We start from the raw sequence: 21,266 nt of genomic DNA on the forward strand, positions 1-21,266 counted from the left end.
ATTGATCCATGAGAAGGTTCAGTCAACATAGTAGATTATATAACTTCACTCAGTTTAGAAAGACACTCAGTTTAGAAAGAAAAATTACTGGAACAAGGGAAGACCTGTAGTTCTGAACTCCAGGGAAATTTGGAGGGCCTGGAATACTCCAAACGTTCCTTGAAATATCTTTTTGATTCGTGAGATAGCTCAGTGAACATTAAATAACTTCATCGTTTAGTAAGAAAAAATACTAGAACAATTGTAGATCTGAACTTCTGAACTCCGGGGTAATCTGGGTGGCTCGGAATACCCCAAACGTTCCTTGAAACTGCTAATTGATCCGTGAGAAAATTCAGTGAACATGTTAGATTTTATAACTTCACTCAGTTTAGCGAGATAAATTACTTGAACAAGTGCAGACCTGAAGTTCTGAAATCCAGGGTAATTTGGAGGGCCTGGAATATCCCAAACGTTCCTTGAAAGAGCTTATTGATCCATGGGATGGTTTAGTGAGCATGTTAGATTATATAACTTCACTCAGTTTAGTGAGATAAATTACTGAAACAAATGTAAACCTGAAGTTACGAACACTAGGATAATTTGGAGGGCCTAGAATACCCCAAACGTTCCTTGAATTAGCCTATTGATCCGTGACAAGGTTCAGTAAACTTGGTAAGTTACATATCTTTACTCAGTTTAGCAAGAAAAAATACTGGAATAAGTGTAGCCCTAAAGTTCTGAACTCCAAGGTAATTTGGAGCACCTATAATATCCCAAACGTTCCTTGAAATAGCCTATTGATGCATGAGAAGGTTTAGTGAACAGAAAAGATTTTATAAATTCACTCAGTTTAGCGAGATAAATTTCTGGAATAAGTGTAGCCCTGAAGTTCTGAATTCCAGGGTAATTTGGAGGGCCCGGAATACTCCAAACGTTCTTTAAAACATCCTATTGATACGTGCGAAAGTTCAGTGAAAATGGTAGAATATATAACTTCACCCAGTTTAGCAAGAAATACTACTGGAATAAATGTAGACATGAAATTCAGATTTCCAGGGTAATTTGGAGGGCCTGGAATACCGCAAACGTTTCTTGAAGTAGCCTTTTGATCCGTGACAAGGTTCAGTAAACAATGTAGATTATATAACTTCACTCAGTTTAGCGAGAATAACTACTGGAACAAGTGTAGACCTGAAGTTCTGAACTCCAGGGTAATTTGGAGGGTCTGGAATATCCCAAACGTTCCTTGAAATAGCTCTTGAGATTCTCAGAGGTTGGTAGATTCTATTTGAATTTGTAATGTTATTGTTTTTAACCCAAACAATTACTGTTACGGTTGTAGATTTCAAAGAGTGTGCTTCAGGACAGTTTGGACGACCTAGAACATCCCAGGACATAGCAAAGCAAGTGAAATAGTGTTTTCGTTAAAAGAGTAATTCTGTATTATCTAGCCTGAACATCATTTATGTTCACAAACAGCATTTCACGCTTCGCATGTACTTATAGTTCAATTTTCCAAACTTCAGGATGTTCAGGATGTTCTAGGTTGTCAATTAGGTCATAAAGGCAAATACTTCATATTTTTCTCTGATAAAAGAGTATATTTGGGACAACTTTGCCGAAGACAGTATATACATTTGTTCATTGGTTCTTTTTTTACAGCCTTTTTTGTACTGCGGTCATATATGACCGCGCCGGCCCCAAAGGGTTAAGGAAAACTGCAAAAATTATGCACTTAGACCTTGAAATTAAACTTAGATTGTTTTAATTTGATATAACAGTTATTATATCCTTCTGACTGTAGAAATATTTCACTAGATTTGCGGAGAATTGGGGATGTGAAATACATTGCCCTCCTACGCCCACTTGTGCCATATTCTTTGCGAACCTTAGCGAATGTGAAATAGTGTATCATGAAAAGCAACTTTGATGGCACTTATTCTAAATTCAATTATTATATTTATGGGGCAATCTCCCCATAAATATGATTTGATTCTATAACGAAAAAAGATTCACAACACAATTAAGAAAAGGTATAGTAACACATTTGATACGCAGTTTGTGGATGATGATTACGCTTTCAATATTTATACATCCAGAAAAAGGACCCACTAGGAAAACATGTATTCAAATAAATTTTAAGAACTAATTGCTGCATTGATTTGACAAGATGTTCTTTGAAGGTTTGTAGAAATCATAATTCATGGAAATCACTAAAGTATTCTATTCTCTAAGGCATCGTTTCCCAAGCTTGGATTTCGCGAATCCCCGACCTGTCAGCGATTTGTGTGTACAACTAAAATCGAGGTGACGAGGCATTGGGGGTCGCGAAACCCAAGTTTGGGAAACGACGCTCTAAGGCTACACTAACTTATTCTAAAAGAAAAACTTTCAAGAAAAATCTCAAATCTATTAGCATTAACAAATAGATTCATGACTTATAATTCAATGACACCTCTTATCTCATGCAATATCGGAAGGACGCAAAAAAAAACTAGCAAAAACACGAACAATAATGAAAACCAATACTTAAAATAAAACATTTTATTTATTTCCCCCCTTGACGTTTTGAAAAATTTTAAGTGGGGGGAGGGTAACAAGAGTAAAATTTCACATTTGTTCCGGCCTTATCAAAGAATGTGATTTCGCATGGTACCAATCCCTTCGCGCCTTACTATACATGTGGTTTACGGATTGTTATCGATAATAGATATGGGCGTTCAGATGCTTCAATTTTCTTCGATTGGATGCGGTTGAAAAGTTCACGCAATTAGAGGATATTGTTTGGTCGCCAATAGATATTTTAGGAGCGTGCATCAAAATTTCCGTACACAATTGAAAATGATGGAGTATGTTTCGAACATGCTCCCTATCGATAGTTTATGAGTCTAATACTGTAATGTTCCATGTTATTACAAACCCCCATAAATAAGCGTAAGCTCATTAAATTTCAGTTGCAGCAACAGCCGCACTAACAAGCGCTTGTTTTCTTCTTCAATTTTGCAGACGGAAGCGATGGCTTTTCAATTCTCCCGCTTGCGGCTTTACTTACCGGTGCCTTGTTCACCATCGGCATCGCTGTCCTGCTGGTCGTGGTCTTGGCCATACGAAGGAAACGTGACGGTCATGGTACCGGTTTGTGTGATGGCAAAGAGAAGCATATGGGTAAGTTCGGAAGTGCAATTTACGTGGAATTTCAAACAATGTACAATTGAACTAACTACCTTCTCGCTTTTTCCCCAGCAGGCATGGATATCACTGTAACCACACCACTGGAAATGGGAATGGGTCAGCAGAAATATGTGGTCGCCTACACGCTCAAACAGGGCGTCGAAAAGCAGCCGGACATATTGAACGCACAGAAAACCCAAGGCTCTGCCAGTATACAATCGATAAAGGACATTCAGAAGATGGGTTCCCCGGTGGGAATAAGACCGGATGCATTGTGCAGTTCAGGGACGACAGCAGGGGGTGGTAGCATAGGGACAAAACAAAGCACAATCTATGCCACACAAACCTATGACCAAAAATCGACACCTTCTAGTCGGCAGAGCACGTTAAAACGGAATGATACTTCCAACACGTACAGTTTGCTACAGCAGCAGCAACAACCGCATCATCTCCAGAGTAAACCTCCTCCAGCTACCACCGCTGGTTTACCACAGTATTCATCCAGCTACGCATCTGGTGAAAGCGGACTGTTAGATTACGACAAACCATACGGCTATTCAACACTTCAGTATAATCACAATCCACCACCTCTAGTGGATCCCTACAGCTATAAAAGCTCAACGACGGATTCAACTGATCCGTTGGACTATGACAAAAATCTCGACTATAGACTGCTTAACATATCCAACGAGATTAAAAATAGCTCCACCACAAACCATATCGAGTATAGGAACAATAGCCACAACAGTAGTAACAATCTGCAAGCCGTTGTAAGTGGCAATAGTGCAAGTAGTAATAGACCACTCATAGGTAGCACGGGCGGAAGTGATGGTAATCCGGAGTACCGGTATTCGGGTTCCGAATTTGCAACGGATTTGATGGATTTCAGCAACGTTCCATCACCATCTTCTTCCACGAACATTGGAGCGACGCTGTCGAAACACCGAAACCGACAGCATATCATCACCGATACATTACCAGGGCCGGAAAGTTGTGTGTAGAGCTACTGTAGGTTATTAACTTGTATAGTAGAAGCACAGTATATTACAAACAATATACATCTCCATCAGATGACGGCGCTTTTCGAAATTGTCATATCAACAATAACCGTTGTTAATTACTAGTTAAATTTGAAAGAGTGTACGAGTGTTGATGTGTTACGTTAATTCGAGTTTATAGGAAAATTGTGTTCCCTCCGAGTAAATCGTAAATCCTGTAGAGTAATTTTCCATCGAGACATGTTCCACCCACGAGCCAGCCACAACGATTTATCAGTTGTATTCAATCTGAATGTTTTTGAATGACTGCAATTCTCGCATAACTTATTATCTCGCCCTAAAAACTATTGGTGTACGGAGTGTATAGCCCGTTGTTTTTAAGCAAATGAATCAACAAAGATAAGAACTATTACCACTGAATGATAAAGGAGGATCTTCTCTACATCGAAGTATTGTTAAATAACGTGAAAACCCATTCGTTTGCTCAGAAACAACAAGCTTCACATTCGGTTATCAATGGCTTTAAGGGCGAGATCACATATTAAGCGAGAATTCATAGGATACCCATTGGCGTAAATGAGGAGGGTAAAAGGGGGGTCACAAGGTGAACAAGATACACTCAGAAACGCGAATATTCGCAGAATTATTTTTTTTAGTGACATAGGTGTTAAGTAATTTATTACTATTTTCTATCTGCCTCCCTTTCACTTTGCACAGTATTTTTAAGCTATTTGTCAATTCATCTGGGTTGAAGCTGAACTTGAAAAAAAAAGTGAGAGCTAAAGTCAAAATGAAAGTAAGCGTTAAAATTCACTGCAGAATGAATAAGAGACAGAAAGAAAATAGTCAACTTATTACTTGAGTTGAATCTATGGTAAAAGGTCGAAAAGAATGAAGGTCGAAACACAAAAGGTCGAAGAACAAAAAAGAAGGAACAAAAAGTCGAAAATCTGTTTTCAAAGAAGGAAAAGTTTTCCACCAAGCAAATCATTTTCGACCTTTTGTCCTTTCGAACTTTTGTCTTTCGACCTTTTGTCCATAAACCACTAAAGTTTATGCATTAAGTTAATGCATGAGTGTACCGTCCACTTTACTTACTGCAAACAGCTGTCACAGCATTGGAGTTCTATGTCATTTGATCTTATTGATAAAAAAGTCATCTTGGAAAACTGTACCTACCGATAATAACGTATGGAGATCGGAGCCATAATGGGCACACTAAGTGTATGATTATTTTAGGACCATATAATGGCAATATTTTCAAGATATTCTTGGCTAGTTTCTAAGTTTGACATTAGAACGATGTGCTACTTTCATTCATTGTGATGAAAATCATATCAACTGACAGAAGACGAGATGCAGGGGATCGTCAAAATAATTGAGATTCAATTCAATTCAATGAATTCAATTTCTTCTAACTTTTTGAAAACTTGGATGCATCTTAAAGCATTCGACAGCAAATTTGGTCTAGTTTCACTAAGTTTATTGGCCATGCATATTGACCATTGGACACCGGAGGTGTTCCGGAAATTCATAGGTTATGTTCAAATCACACATTTTAAGAAGCTTTGTGAAGCGGGATGTCAATATTTTTCCAAGAAACTAGAAGGAATTGAAAATTGAATGCCGACAAAGGGATTATGATTCTATTGGAAGTCTTTCTAATCTCCGTCAAACTCCGGAAAATATAGTCTGTCACGTTTGTGCTTTCAATCATGTATATATCAACCATTAGAAGAAGTGGTGGAAAAAATAACAGGGGTGGTTGAATGAACATCGTGCCTTTTACGGAGGATAAACAAATTTCAATGATTTATTGTCATGCACGGGTGATTTAGAGCATCAATCAGAGTGTTCGGGTTGATACATCAACGAAAACAAGCATTGTAGAAAACAAGCACGGAGGTCTTGAGGATCTTCAGTGAGATGAATATCGTTATGATATTATGTGAAATCTGATACCTTTAGATATCTTTTTGAATTCGTTTCCGTGATATCCATTTTACCACCAACTGCTGTTCATTTTACCTACAAAGAGCAGATAAAATGAATATTTCAATCGTTTTTTGCTCACAATAAATATATGTGAACATATAGTTATTTTAGTCTGAAGTTGTGTCGCTGCTTTAGATAACATCCCTATTTTTTATGTTGTGTTATCGATATATACAAATTCATCGTTTTTCTATCAGAAACAAGATGGTATCCTTCAAGTGTTCATTTTACCACTCCTTCCCCTACTCTATCCAAGCTTCAAAATGATGGTACCAGAAAAATATTCGGAACCATTTTTTTTTGTTTCTTAATTAGTATCATTCCAAACATTACATTCATTTCTTATATCTAAGCGTTCTGTGTTATAAGACAAAAAAAAAACAAATTTTAGATTTTATTAACATTTTGTTAACAACATATCACATTTCATATGCCGTAGCAGTTCAGATTTTTTACAGGAGAGTTGATTTTACCTACTTATAAGAGAAAAAAAGACACTTTTTAAATTTACTTAACCTAACTTAACCTGAATATATAACGCCTTAACCGTGGCAATAGAAAATTGTAATGATTTTTGCCTGAAATTATTAATTATGTGAGTTGACATTTGTTCCAATGTTTCAACATTGGATATTCTATGTAACTCATTGGTACTATACCAAAGAGGAAGCTTCAGAATCATTTTCAAAATTTTATTTTGAATTCTCTGCAGAGATTTCTTCCTGGTATATCAACAACTAGTCCATATTGGTACAGCATGGCTGGCCTGAAAATTTGTTTGAATATCAAAAGCTTGTTCTTAAGACAAAGTTTTGATTTTCTGTTAATAAGGGGATAGAGACATTTCAAATATTTGTTACATTTGGCTTGAATGCCCTCAATGTAATTTTTGAAAGTAAAACTCTTATCTAGCATGAGCCCTAGATACTAAACTGCATCTAACCAATTTATTGGAACCCCTCTCATCGTGACAACATGTCTACTTGAAGGTTTCAAATAAAGAGCTTTTGGTTTATATGGGAATATTATTAGTTGAGTTTTGGAAGCATTAGGAGAAATCTTCCATTTTTGCAAGTTTGCCATCATTCTGTTCAAAATAACCTTTTCAAAAAGTTTACTGATGGAGGAAAGCAATCTGATTGGACGATAGCTAGAAGCTTCTGCAAGATTTTTGTCTGGTTTTAAAATTGGAAAAACCTTAGCATTTTTCCATTTGCCTGAAAAATATGTTAATTGAAAACATTTGTTAAATATATCAACTAAGAATGATAAGCTACTTTCGGGAAGGTTCTAGATGACGATGTAGAAATTCCATCATCGCCAGGAGATTTCATATTTTTGAATTTTCTAATAATAGTTCTCAATTCTGCCATATAATTTTCATAGCAGGATCGCGAGCGCATTGAAATTGCCTTCTCCTCACGTTTTTAAGACGGATCAAGAGTTTAAGATCATCGTCTATAATCACCGATTCAAATTTTACTTCACAATTTGGAATTGCAATGCTCCTGGCTTCAACAATGGAATTTGTTAAACATTCAAGAGCATTGTCAATATCAAGTTTAGTTTCTAAAGAAATGTTAACATCAAGATTAGAGTCAACATACGTTTCATATATATTCCAGTCGGCTCGTAAATAATAAAAAGTGGAGCTGATAGGATTGAGAATCGCTTCATGGGATATTTGAAATGTAACAGGGACATGATCAGAATCAAAATCAGCATGAGTAACCCATTGGCTACAAAGATGACTAGAGTCGGTTAAGACCAAATTAATCGTAGATGGATTTCTAGAAGAGGAAAAACATGTAGGGCTATTAGGGTATTGAATTGAGAAATATCCTGAAGAGCACTCATCAAATAAAATTTTGCCGTTGGAATTACTTTGAGAATTATTCCATGACCGATGTTTGGCATTAAAGTCACCAATGACAAAAAAAAATAGACTTATTGCGAGTCAATTTTCGCAAGCTTGCTGTCCAGAGCATTGAAAAGGCAAATAGGCAGCTATGAAAGTATATTTACCAAGCTGTGTTTCAACAGAAACACCTAAAGTTTTAAAAACTTTAGTTTCAAATGACGAAAACAGTTGATGTTTTATACGCCTATGAATGATGATTGCAACTCCCCCACAAGCCCTATCAAGTCGATCATTACGATAAACAAAAAAGTTAGGTCCTTTTTTTTTGTTTGGATTTAGGTTTTAAATACGTTTCAGTAATTACTGCTATGTGCACGTTATTAGCTGTAAGAAAATTAAACAGCTCATCCTCTTTACCATGCAAGGAATGAGCATTCCATTCAAAAATATTTAAAATATTATTTATTGGATCCATTAGAAAAACGTAATCCAATAAAAATTTGATTAGTAAATTCTACACCGACTTGGACTGCTTCAGTCATAATGGTGGCTTTGAACATTGCATCAATCATTAGATTTAATTATTCAGTTAAAAATTAAAATCAGAGGCAGACATATCACTTGAAGTGGGTACATTACCTGATGATTTCCCGTTAGAATTTTCGGTAGACGAAGAGGCAGAATAGAAGTTTCCTGTGGCGGCAGGGTTTTTTTCATTTGATTTGAAACAATAAGAACGGGTAATTATAGTATGAAAAGGGGAGGAGTTCAAACTACCTGCTACGATATCGGCAAAGGATTTTCCGGGGGTAGATACATTCGAAAGTAAAAGATTCGAACGGCTACCCAACGGATGAAAGTTAGTTTGTGAATGAGCGTGATTATGATCTTCCTGATGGGAATGATTCTTGTTAATGCGATCGTTAACTGAAAAATGAGCATTTCCAGGTAAATTCCGGAAACGACCGTTATCGTAACGGACATCATTGTTCATCTGTCTGGCACGAGCCTCCACGACTCGCCTACGCGAAGGGCAAGCCCAAATATTTAACTTATGATTGTCGCCGCAACTGACGCATATGAACTTATCGGTATCTTCCTTCACTGGACAGACGTCCTTAACGTGAGAAGAACCTCCGCAAATCATGCATTTAGCATCCTTTCGGCACCGACGGCACTGAGTGGGGTTCTGGTAATTTCCTCCAGGTTTCTGGAAATGTTCCCATGTCACACGGACATCAAACATAAGTCTAGCTTTTTCTAAAGCTTTAATATTATTTAGATTCCTTTTGTTAAAGTGAACTAAATAATATTCTTTAGAAAGCCATTTCCGAACAATGCCAGGATAAATTATCTTTTTCATAATGATTTCTTGGACTGGGGAAAATCCAAGTAAATCTTTTATTCCATTTTTGATCTCTTCAGGTGACTTAACACTTGAGAGACCTTTCAAGACGACTTTGAAGTTTTGTCGTCATAAGTAAAAAAAATGTGCTTGTTCAAATTCAAGACGTTTGATAAGAAGTTCGCGATCTTCAAGAGTTTCCGGCAAAACGTGACAGTCTCCTTTCTTTGCGATTTGAAAGGAAACCTTGATTCCCCTAATGGAGTTCAAGATCTCCTGCCTTAATCCTCCAAATTCGGAACAACTGACCATGATAGGCGGCACTCTTGGCTTCCTTACTTGAAACAAAGAACCTGGGCTAGAGGCTGCTTTGATTTGGTGTTCGGAATTTGTCTAGAGCATCGAACTGATTGCTCATTTCGATGCAATTATCAACATTATCCATTTCACCCTTGGAAGAAAGTTCGCATTCTGTAGAAACGTCCTTTCTTCCATTCTTGCCACGTTTAGTGACAGTTTTAATTCCCACATTTTTGGAAGGACGTTGTGAATTCAGAGATTTACCATTCCTTTTGTTTGTAGTTGCACCCATTATTAGTTTAGAATAAACGAAAGAAGACGAGACATTCTAAGAGGTTGTTTCCCAAGACGGTGTCTAAGAAGAATTACCACCGCTAGCTCTCGCCAAGCTCTCGGGTCCAAACAAGGGATCAATCGTAGAAAAAATAGTAATGAAAAGTACTGTTTTAGTAGTACTGAGAAGTACTGTTCTATTGCTTTAGGTAGTTTAAAAAAAACTTTCCAGAGCAGAGAGAATTCGTGTACTCACAGCACGAAGGTACGATGCGCACTACATCTAGCATCTTATTTATCGCAACCGGTGTTACAAAACATATTCGTAACTAAATAACACTTCTTCTTGGCATTGACGTCCCCACTGGGACAGAGCCGGCTACTCAGCTTAGTGTTCTTATGAGCACTTCCACAGTTATTAACTGAGAGCTTTCTTTGTCAAAGTTGCCATTTTCGCATTCGTATATCGTATGGCAGGTACGATGATACTCTATGCCCAGGGAAGTCAAGGAAATTTCCATTACGAAAAGATCCTGGACCGACCGGAAATTGAACCCAGACACCTTCAGCATGGCTTTGCTTTGTAGCCGCGGACTCTAACCACTAGGCTAAGGAAGCCCCTAACTAAATAACACATCAAGTTATAATTTTGATGGTTTCAGCTAGTCGAGTATGCTTCCACAATTATTTACAGAACCACCGACTGCTGTGATCACTGTATAGTAGGCCTGGATTGGGGGTCATATGTTTTGCCAAGGGGGCCTTGGGGAAGGCTCATATTGCTAATATTGTAAGTTGTTAGTTGACCGAGAGTGATTCTCATTTTCTTTTCTTAAAGCAATTGCTCCTTGTCCGCAAAAACGAGTTGAATATCTGGATCAACCAACGCTAAACAATCGATTGTTCCTTAACCGTTATGAAAATCAAATTGAGTGGGGGTCGATAGTTGTGATAATGTGTCAAATGTTTCGACTCAAAACATAATATCTCAGTTAACATTGACGTACAAATTCAATGGTGTATTCTTTCTAGATGTGGAAAGCTAGCTTCAAAATAAAGAACTAACATGTAGTTAGTTTTGCCAATCGAAAAAAACTTTAAACTAACGCCTTTTGAAATTGCCCATTGTAGAGTGTCGTAGAACATCAAACTTTCAGAAGGACTCGCACTATTTTAAAATTGTATATTAATGTCCATCATTGGAGTTTATTCTGATGACAGCAATTGCAATTTCGGTTAGAAGTATCAAACTTGAATAGAAAACGAATCTTTTGTTCTTTTTCCAGTGCGGACTTCTTTGACATTGTGTTACCCCCTCAATTTTCATCATTTATAGATCAGTGAAAATTAAATTAATTTCAAATATATGAAAACAACCCATGTACGTATTTCTATTTTGAAAAGAATGTCAAATTAAGAGACTTATCCAACAATCAACGTTGATATATGCGACGGTACACGACAGCATACTGTTCAGTCCAGTTTAATCGATTTACTTTTTGCTTAAAAAGATTGTCGTTCAAGTTCGTTGGATATGGAAATATCTGCAGCAAAATTGTAGAAATATGAATACAATCTTTGCTCTAGTTATCAAAGTCTCGTTTAATCATATAGTCTTGATTTTAACTGGAACATTTTGAATTATAAACTTGCTTGAGAACGATTTAGTCAAATTTCAATTATGTACGTGTTTTTAATACAGATGATTTATTTTACACAATATTCACAAAGTGATGTAAATCCGGATATTTTATTTTCATAATACCAAACTTTCCTATATTGGTATCTACGAAATTGATCTTTTTCCTCGAGGCATCTCGAACTTACTATAGAGTGGCCATAGAAGCCAGTTGTTCTGAAAATGCTTCCGGAAGCCTCAGCTTCAAAAATCTTGAAGTTTGATACCCATACTGATAGGGTACCGCGCGTGTTTTCAATTGATTCTACCCCATTACCCCGAATGCCATTTCCCCGAATGCCATCACCCCGAATTTCATTACCCCGAATGTACCATTACCCCGAATTCCATCACCCCGAATGCTATTTCCCCGAATTTAAAATTATCTTGACATGATGATATTGATGACATTTCCCCATGATATTGGAATTCGGGGTGATGGGTATTCACGATCACTTACACTTCACCTTCCAGTCACTTCACGGGCTTTGCTCTATTCCCGTTGTCACGGACGGTGCAGTGATTGAAAATGAACTCAGTGGAGTGACAACTGCAGTGGAGTGGGATTCGTAATAGCATTGTTTATAGTGAAATGCTACGAATAGTCACTTGTTGCGTTGAATGGTTTTTCAACATGAAAAAGATTTGAATTGTAGAATTTCGTTTGTGTTTTACAAAGAATTACATAAAGATTAAAATACAGCTTTGTTTTGCGCGATTTTGAAAGTAGATGGAAGTTTCGCGCGGATATGAACTATTAAATTTCAATCAGATTATCCCAATTATGATCAACAATTAGAATGACTAAACAGTTCTTATTGATTATGTAGAACATATGTTAAGTCTAACAAGAATCGTATTCATGTTCCTTCAAGCGTTGGATGCCATTGAATTTATTTTGCAAGAATATCGTGGTTTGGTTGAGAATTCGAAAAAAATCCGTCATGATTCTGAATATTTTCCCGAAAGCATCATGTTGAGGTTTGGTGGTCACTTGGATAGTGTGCCGAATGATATATGTACAGATTTTTAGCAATGTATGAAATTTTGATGAAGTATGCATATTCAGCCATTCCATGAAAAACCGATCTAGTGGGTCACCGAATTCCGTGAAAATTTGCTGTTTTTTTCCTTATCCTAAATAAGGATACATATGATTTTGGATTTTTTGATTAGGGTGACCATTTCCGAAACAGGGTGACCAGAAAAATCGCGATTTTGCCAAATTTTTATTAAAAAAAATTATGACTTTTGAACCGCTTGACCGATTTTCAATAATGCGCTGAGACCTACAGTGTGTGCCGATAAAAATTACTGATTTTTTATTTTCAAAAAAAATATATCTCAAAAACTAAAAAACATACATCGCTGAAAATTTGTCAGTAAAAGCAAACATTTTTGAACTTTTAACACTTTAGTCGTCGCGCTGTTGTATTTTGTACAACACTGCTGGAAAAACCTCGCTTTCCGTTCACAACAGCAGCGCGGTGGTTTTGACGGTGGCAAACTGCGAGACGACTGGAAGGTTAAGAAAAAATGAGAACAGAAATAGCCTCTTTGGTCCCGAGGCCCTCAAAATACGAAAAAAAGGAAATTTTTGATTTCTTTTTTTCATGTAAAAAAACAATGTGTGTAAAATTTTATATTTTTTTTATAAAAACTCAAAATCTTTAGCTTTCATTTCGTTCAAGAAAATTGAAAATCGGTCAAGCGGTTCAAAAGTTATGATTTTTTAATAAATAAAATTTTAACAAAGTTGCGATTTTTCTGGTCACTCTATTTCGGAAATGGTCACCCTAATCAAAAAATCTAAAATCACCTGTATCCTTATTTCGGATAAGGAACAAAATAGCAAATTTTCACGGAATTCGGTGACCCACTAGATCGAATTTCATGGAATGGCTGTATTAGTAAGGAAAAAGGTGTCCATCCCCGTGCGTTCATTATGCCCCTAATCCTCCTATATTTCAATCCTTCCTATACACTCAGGCAAATGGACTATCGAAAAACATAAGAACCCCTTAAGAAAACTTGTCACAAGGAATCGGGTTGAAATTCATAAATTTGCCTTATGAAACATAATTTTGAAAACAAAAAATGTTTCTGCGGCAACCTGGAATCGCACTAAGAACCTTACGATCGATAGGCCCGTGCGTATAGCATGCGCCTATCGACGCCTTGATGTAGAGTGATGCTGAAACGGTACATAAAGCGCTCGCGTTGCAATAATCGTTCCACCTTTCAAAGGCAAAATGTATTAATTTCGATAGTCCAGTTCGCTGCATGTATGTACTATTATGAAGTGACATAGAGCATGAAAAAAAGTTGATCAACCAATTTCAGTGCTTGTGAGGTTTTGACCAAACTTTCTATGCAGGTGTGCAATTGTAAACGGTTAACAAACATTATTGAAACAAGCATTGGAAAGTTATGCAAATCCATAACTACAGTCAACCCTCCATAAGTCGATATTGAAGGGACCATCGACTCATGGAAATATCGAGTCATGGAACAGCAATGCCATGGAGAGCCGTTTAAGGGGACTATTATAGTAACCATAAAATTTGATTTTTAATATGGTTCCATGAGTCGATATCGAGTAATGGAACATCGACTCATGGAGGTTTAACTGTATTTATCAGTCTCAATGTGATGTGACGGTGCCCCCTCCCTAGGTCTGATGGCTATTAACGTCTCTGATAATTCCTTTGAAACTGTGATGAAAATGTTGCAAGTTCGGTCAATCATTAGTATATAAAGTTAGGTAGGGGGAGATCCCCCAGTGCCGGACAGCACCCAATACCGGACAAAGTCGAAACATTGAGAAATCATGGTCCAATCAAGATGGTGTATTAGTAGAAAAGAAAGCTATTATGTAGACTAATGTTTGCGTAGAATAACACATCCTTGAAATATGCATCCCTTTTTAAAAAAGTAGAAAAGTTTGGAAATCTTCAAAAAATTGACGTATCTTCTTAATTTTGAGCCTATTTAGTAATTATTTTGAATATGAAAAAATACTTTGGATCCCGCAAACATGATCGAACACAATCCTAATTTGATAGTATGAATGTATTTTGTACCATAATTGAAGTAAATATGGACAAATTACAATTTTGGTTAAGCACCTCCTGTCCCTCAGTTTCGGACAACTTGATTTGTTATATGATATCTTTGTAATTATTGCATCAGTGTCTCAAAATACTTTCATTTTTCATGGGTTCCGTCGACCATGGTATCAAACGTGCAATAAAATTAAGAAGAATGAACATTCATAACAACATCGTAAACTGTGCTATTTTTCATCATATTTGAAAGAGGTTTTTGATAAGCATCTTGCAAACTAAGAAAAACTCAAATTATTTTTGTTAATGTTGCAATTGCATTGAATTGGTAATGATAAACTATTTCTATAGTGTACACATTTAATGATGTTCAAATTTACAGAATTCGAGGCATTTCCAGACCGTGTCCGGTATTGGGTGCCACCTTTCAAGATCGATCAATTTGGTACTAAAATACATCATCAAAACTCTATGTCAAAATTCATATTTATATTTTCAAATTTATTTTTGTACACTATAAAAATGATAATATTCATCATTAATGGGTAACACGAGCCCATCAAATCAATATTTTTCGAATTATGAATTTAGTGGCTTAAGTGTCCGGTACTCGGGGATCTCCCCCTATCTCGAATAAATTCTGAAAAAAAAAATCCACTTTGGCGAGTAACCGTGTCTATTTTTTCACCGCGCCAACAATACTCATCTAAATCTGGTTTATTTGGATTGAATACAACTGAAAAAAGTATATAGGTGGCTTATATGCAGGTGGTACGAGCAGAGATGGATAAACTTATATTTTTTATTATTTCAAATTCTGAAAAAGCACACGACACATGCAACAATGCCTGTTTTTTGGGCTAACTTATATCTTCCCATAGTGTATGATGATTTGATTATCAAGTTACATTTGTTTCATATTGAAAATACAGCTAGACATAAATTTGAAACAAGCATGACGTTATCCCTCCTGTATTTCGAAACATATTAACCACTGGTTCCAGTATACAAAATTAGCGTTCGTCTATCATCGAGGGCCCTTGATGGCAGCATATACGGTCCAATTCAACTTGAAATGGAGTAAGGATATATTCGCATGTCTTACGGTGATAACTCATGGAAAGCGTAAAATGTCTTCCAATCACTTAATGTAGGAAACAGATATCAAACAAATTGATTCAATTTAATTTGTTAAAATAAAAAAAAAACTGATCATCAAGACCTTCATCAACGCTTTATGTGTACAGGTCAACAACGAAAGATACATCAGAGCTCAATCTTATAAGTATTCTCTATTACATTCATAACATTTATTTTCCGGTCAATTGTTATGGTAATGAAATAACGATTTGATGATTTCTTAAGTGACCACTAATAGAAAGTTATTTCAGTAAGAACAACTCAAATTACATTTTGTTTGATTGATCATCGAAAAAGTTTAGGTAGGCAAGGTTATGAAAATAAACAAATAATTTCGAAGCGTTCAGTCCTCCAAAGTTAGGGTAGATATATTAAGCTTTGCCCCCTCCCTAGTTTTCGTCGTCCCCCTGATAGACCTTACATAACCCCTGCTGTACGTAGGCGACGTCTCCATTCGACACAATGTTGAACAGTCAACATGAAAGGCCATCACCTTGTCGTAACCCTCTGCAAGATTCAAAGGGACTCGAGAGTGTTCCTGATACTTGGAATACGCACATCACAAAAATACAACAGCGCGACGACTGAAGTGTTAAGGAGCTTGTCGTAGTGCTGCCGTCACCTTTTGACCACCTCACGTTCGTTCGTGAGAAGATTTCCGTCACAGTCTCTGCACATGTCGGCTTGTGGCACAAAGCCTTTGCGCGAACGGTTCAGCTTCTCGTAGCACTTCCGTGTGTCTTCAGCGCAGAACAGCTCTTCCATCGCATCGCGATCTTGTTCTTCTTGCTGGCGCTTCTTTCTCCGGAAGATCGAGTTTTGTCTGTCCCTTGCCTGTTCATATCGTGCCGCGTACTCTCTAGTGTGATGTTGCAGTATTCTCGCCCATGCTGCATTCTTCTCATTCTTCAACTGCTCGCATACACCGTCGTACCCGTCGTACCAGTCCTCGAATTGTTAAAAAAGAAAACTGTTTGTTTTTGAATCCGTTTACAGAAGGTTACAGGTAATTTAAGGAATTTAACGGCAGTACAGTCTCCTAGAAGACGCTGCTATCCACTTCCCTCCCACCACCATTTCTCATCAGTTTTTCAATAGATGATGCTGGTTTTTCGCCTAACTCTACTAATACCAGCTGTGCACTGTATTTGTTGGTCACTATTGGTTTGGATTTTAATAATCCATCAAATCGTTAATCCACTGTTTTTTTATAATTATCTTATTTTCTATTCGAGCATATTACATCTTCAATGTTTTTTAAACCAACTGCAGTATCATATTAATTTCAAATGAGTGACAATACAAACGAACGGCTCTAAAAGCTTGATGCAATTGTTGATTTCAAGCATATAAGACTTAATAATGTAAACGTCATATCTAGCTGCATCAATGTAGTGAACCGAACTATTCATATCCCGACAAATAAGTATCTTTTCATAATTGAACTGAACTACGTGATTATGTTTCAACGGAATAACTTTAGCTTAAATTAGGTCGAGTAACCAACGATATATAACCCCATTTATTCAAAGAGACTACTATATTTTGTTTCATTTCTATCGTGTAAGTAGGAAAATGTATATCTAACAAAAGATTATCCAAGCGTAAGCTTCTTGTATATATCCAGTTCAATCTGTGAAAAACATCCTTGAATTTTAAGACAAAAGTGTACAAAATTTGTACAAACAGCTAATATAAAATAAATCAGCGAACAACGTCACATAATCAGCTAAGTTTTAAGCTTGTGTATTACTTCTATTGTAGCGAACGAGGCGTTGAGACCTAAACTTTGACGTTGCGAAAACAGTGGCTGCCGGCATGCATGCACGGTAAGCTTGTACATAATACATTAGTGAAAACGTGAAAGGAGTGCTTCGAAGATGAGGTGTCTAACATGCTATGAATAACTGAAATACACATTGCGAAGTGGTGTTTTTATAGTTACAATTGTAAATTATTTATATCCGAAAACTTCAAAATAATGTCTGACTTTTCGGCCGGAGCTTGGAAATACTTGAAACTTTGCAATAACAAAATTGAACATATTCATAGTTCTGTGGAAAAAATCAACCTGATTGCTTGAAGTGCAATAAAGCTGGAGAACGCCAAAATAACAAAATCGACATATGCTGCTATTCACTGTTCGACAAAAAAAGTCGATCTGAATGCCCAGAGACCGGACACCCGGGCTTGAAAGTACAAAAATAATCGAAAATAATGGCGTTTTCAGAATGTTCGTGTCTGCCCAGGTCATTTTTAAAATATACTTGAACATTTTGCATTTTTTATTTAAAAATCTAATCTAATCAATAACCCGACACAGTGTTTTATTTTCAGGATAGCAGAATTCATGTGCCACATTATGTTTTAAACTTTAAATTCAATATGATGAGTTGTACTTAAATTTGCATGGACCCCCCCACCCTTTTTGTACCCTCCCCATTTTTAAAGTATTGCAAATGATAGAATATTTGATATAAGACGAGTTCCATGTCAAATCTGTCAGTCACAGAACTCGACCATCTTCGATTTGGAATAAATTTTGCACATGTTTTTGGTATGGTAACATAAGTGTTTTCCATAGAAAAATTGATCATTTTGACTCACGTATAACTTTTGAAAATGGCCTATAAATTTTTGCATGCAACTTATTTGAAAAATTATAATTTTAAAACTGTTGATTTTAGAGAAAAATGTTCTATGGAGAAGTTGTAGTGAACTGTTAGGACTATAAGAAAAAAATATGCACTGAAAAAATATTTCATTTATTTTCATAAAAAATTCAAAAATAAAACTTAATATTTAAAATACACAAAAACCCCATTTTTCATAAATAATCGAAAATAATGGCGTTTTCAGAATTTTCACTATATAATCTTGATAGTATACAAAGTTTACAAAGTTTTGGGACAAAGTTTCATGATGGAGAAATTTTTAATAAAAAAGTTTTTCTAAGAACAACCTTTGATCGATTTTCAAAATTTTGATTTTTTGTCGAAATAAATACGTTCTGATGATACAGTACGCATCTTGAAATGATTTTTAGCCATAATGAACATGTGAATAATTTCTCTAGAAGTAGCCACTTTCGAATTAAATGAAGTTTAATGTGAAAAAATACTGTTTAAATATTAAAATAGGCCATTTTTATAAGTTATTCGCGTTTCTCCATTATTTATAATATGTTTTTGAGAATAGAGACCATATTTCTTTCCACTTACTCATTTTCCTTGATTGAGAATCGCGAATAATGAAAACGGCCTATTCTAATATTTAAATAATATTTTTTGCATTAAACTCGATATAATTCGAAAATGGCTACTTCTAGAGAAATTATGCATATAGTCATCATGGCTTAGAATCATTTCAAGATGCTTACTGTATCATCAGAACGTATTTATTTTGACAAGAAATCAAAATTTTTAAAATCGACCGAAAGTTGCTCTTAGAAAAAAATTTTATTAAACATTTCTCCATCATGAAACTTTGTCTCAAACATCTGTTTACTATCAAGATTCTGTGGTGAAAATTTAAAAAATATTATAAATGGGGTTTTTGTATAATTTAAAATTTAAGTTCTATTTTTGATTTTGTTATGAAAATAAATAATATATTTTTTCAGTGTATATTTTTTTTATAGTTCAAACGGTTCACTACAACTTCTTCATTGAACATTTCTCTCTAAAATCAACAGTTTCGGAGTTCGAATTTTTCAAATAAGTTGCTAGCAAAAATTTCTAGGCTATTTTCGATAGTTACACTTGAGTCAAAATGATCAATTTTTCTATGGAAAACGCTTATTCCATACCAAAAACATGTGCAAAATTTAATCCAAATCAAAGACTATCGAGCACGATTTTTATTTTTTCGACTCATTCTGGATGGAACTCGTCATAAATGGTTGAAATATGCGATTTTAGTGATACTACAATCCACCAGCTTCTCTCCAGAAATATCGTGGTTTATGAATAACCCCTTGACCATACTGTGCAGCCGTTCATAAATTTGGATGTTCATTTTAAGGGGTGTTACGGTTCGCATAAAAAAATTTAAAAAAAATTGAAGAGTTGACCAGACATTAATGTTACTTGAAAATGCATTCTTTGATTCGTCATCTTGCAAGATTTTCTTCAAACCTTGGAAGTTTTTCAGACGAGCAGGGTGAGCGAACACATCAAGATTTGAAGAACATCGAACAACGGTTCAAAGGGAAAAATAACGCATGAAATGTATGAGAAATGAAACAAAAATGATATAGCCATCACACTGGCAAAGAATTTGATAGAAATAAGTGAAAAGTTCGTTAGCCTGTTAGATTTTAAATTCATTATAGTAAACCAGAAACAAAAAACCTGCAAGGGATCCTCTATAAACCACGTAGTTATATTTTTGGTATTTTTCAACACCCTGCCCCTTGTGGTCAACTCTTCAAATTTTTATTTTTGTTTACATGAACCGTAACCTTTGAAGGAAGGGGGGGTATTCCTAAACTGAACACGCAATTTATGGAAGGTTCCAAAGTATGGTAAAGGGGTTATTCATAAACCACGATATTTCTGGCGAGATAGCGGGTGGATTGTAGTATCACTAAAATCGCTTATTTCTTTAAAAATGGGGAGAGTACAAAAGAGGGGGGGGGGGTCCATGCAAATCTTAGTACAACTCTTCATATTGAATTGAAAGTTTAATACATAATATGGCACATGAATTCACTTGTCCAGAATATGAAACACTGTGTCGGGTTATTGATTAGATCAGATTTTTAAATAAAAAATGCAAGATGTTCAAGTATATTTTAAAAATGACCTGGGGCAGACATGAACATTCTTAAAACGCCATTACACAGAATAACAAAAATGACATATTTGCGTGTCTCAAGAATCAAATGATGTGTCTCTAGTAGATTTGGGCTTGCTGAATCTGATCCCGTTCTCAGAAATGTTCCAGCACGTCACAATTTTTAGCTACAGGTCGCCAAAGTTGCATAAAACACTGGTTTAATTGATGTTTACCTAAAATTTGAACAATGATTTATAAAAAAATATATTATGATCCAATCTACCAACCATGCAAAATAGCACTTTAACTTTCATTTCAGATATAATTTGATTGAAATTGCACGATTAAATTGAGGTTAAATTTTTTCAACTTGCTTGCAGTCTCCATATGCAATTCTTCGTTTCTCTTATATGGAAAAGTACAATACTTTTCTAAACCAACAAAAAATAACTTTTGAGCATCGGAAGTATTGTGAACTTTGTTGATATGTATTGTTATACACATGAAGTTTGAGTTCTGTGGCAAATTAAGCAAATAAATTGCCATACAAGCTGAAAAACTTGCATACAAGTTGGCTGAAATAGTCAAATTTAGCATTTTCAACAGATAATATCTCAAAAACAAGACGTGCTATGATATTTCTGTAAATGGCAATGGATTTAACAACCCTTAATTAAGT

At 35.7% G+C, this 21,266-nt stretch overlaps 1 protein-coding gene across 2 annotated transcripts in view; it reads left to right on the top strand.

The window, feature by feature from the left end:
• The window catches only part of LOC5569913 (serine-rich adhesin for platelets), a 1,178,520-nt gene extending 1,173,983 nt beyond the window's left edge, over positions 1 to 4,537 (top strand). The window contains exons 16-17 of one of the 2 annotated variants that reach the window (XM_021852955.1): positions 2,989 to 3,147; positions 3,226 to 4,537. In XM_021852955.1, the coding sequence (XP_021708647.1) occupies positions 2,989 to 3,147; positions 3,226 to 4,154 (1,088 nt within the window). In that variant the 3' untranslated portion in view covers positions 4,155 to 4,537. The remainder of the gene's footprint in view (positions 1 to 2,988; positions 3,148 to 3,225) is intronic. The other variant, XM_021852960.1, reaches the window with a different exon arrangement.
• The last annotated feature ends 16,729 nt before the right edge of the window (positions 4,538 to 21,266 follow it).

This window comes from Aedes aegypti, chromosome 1 (genome assembly GCF_002204515.2).
Source record: "Aedes aegypti strain LVP_AGWG chromosome 1, AaegL5.0 Primary Assembly, whole genome shotgun sequence".
NCBI classification, from domain to species: Eukaryota; Metazoa; Arthropoda; class Insecta; order Diptera; family Culicidae; genus Aedes; species Aedes aegypti.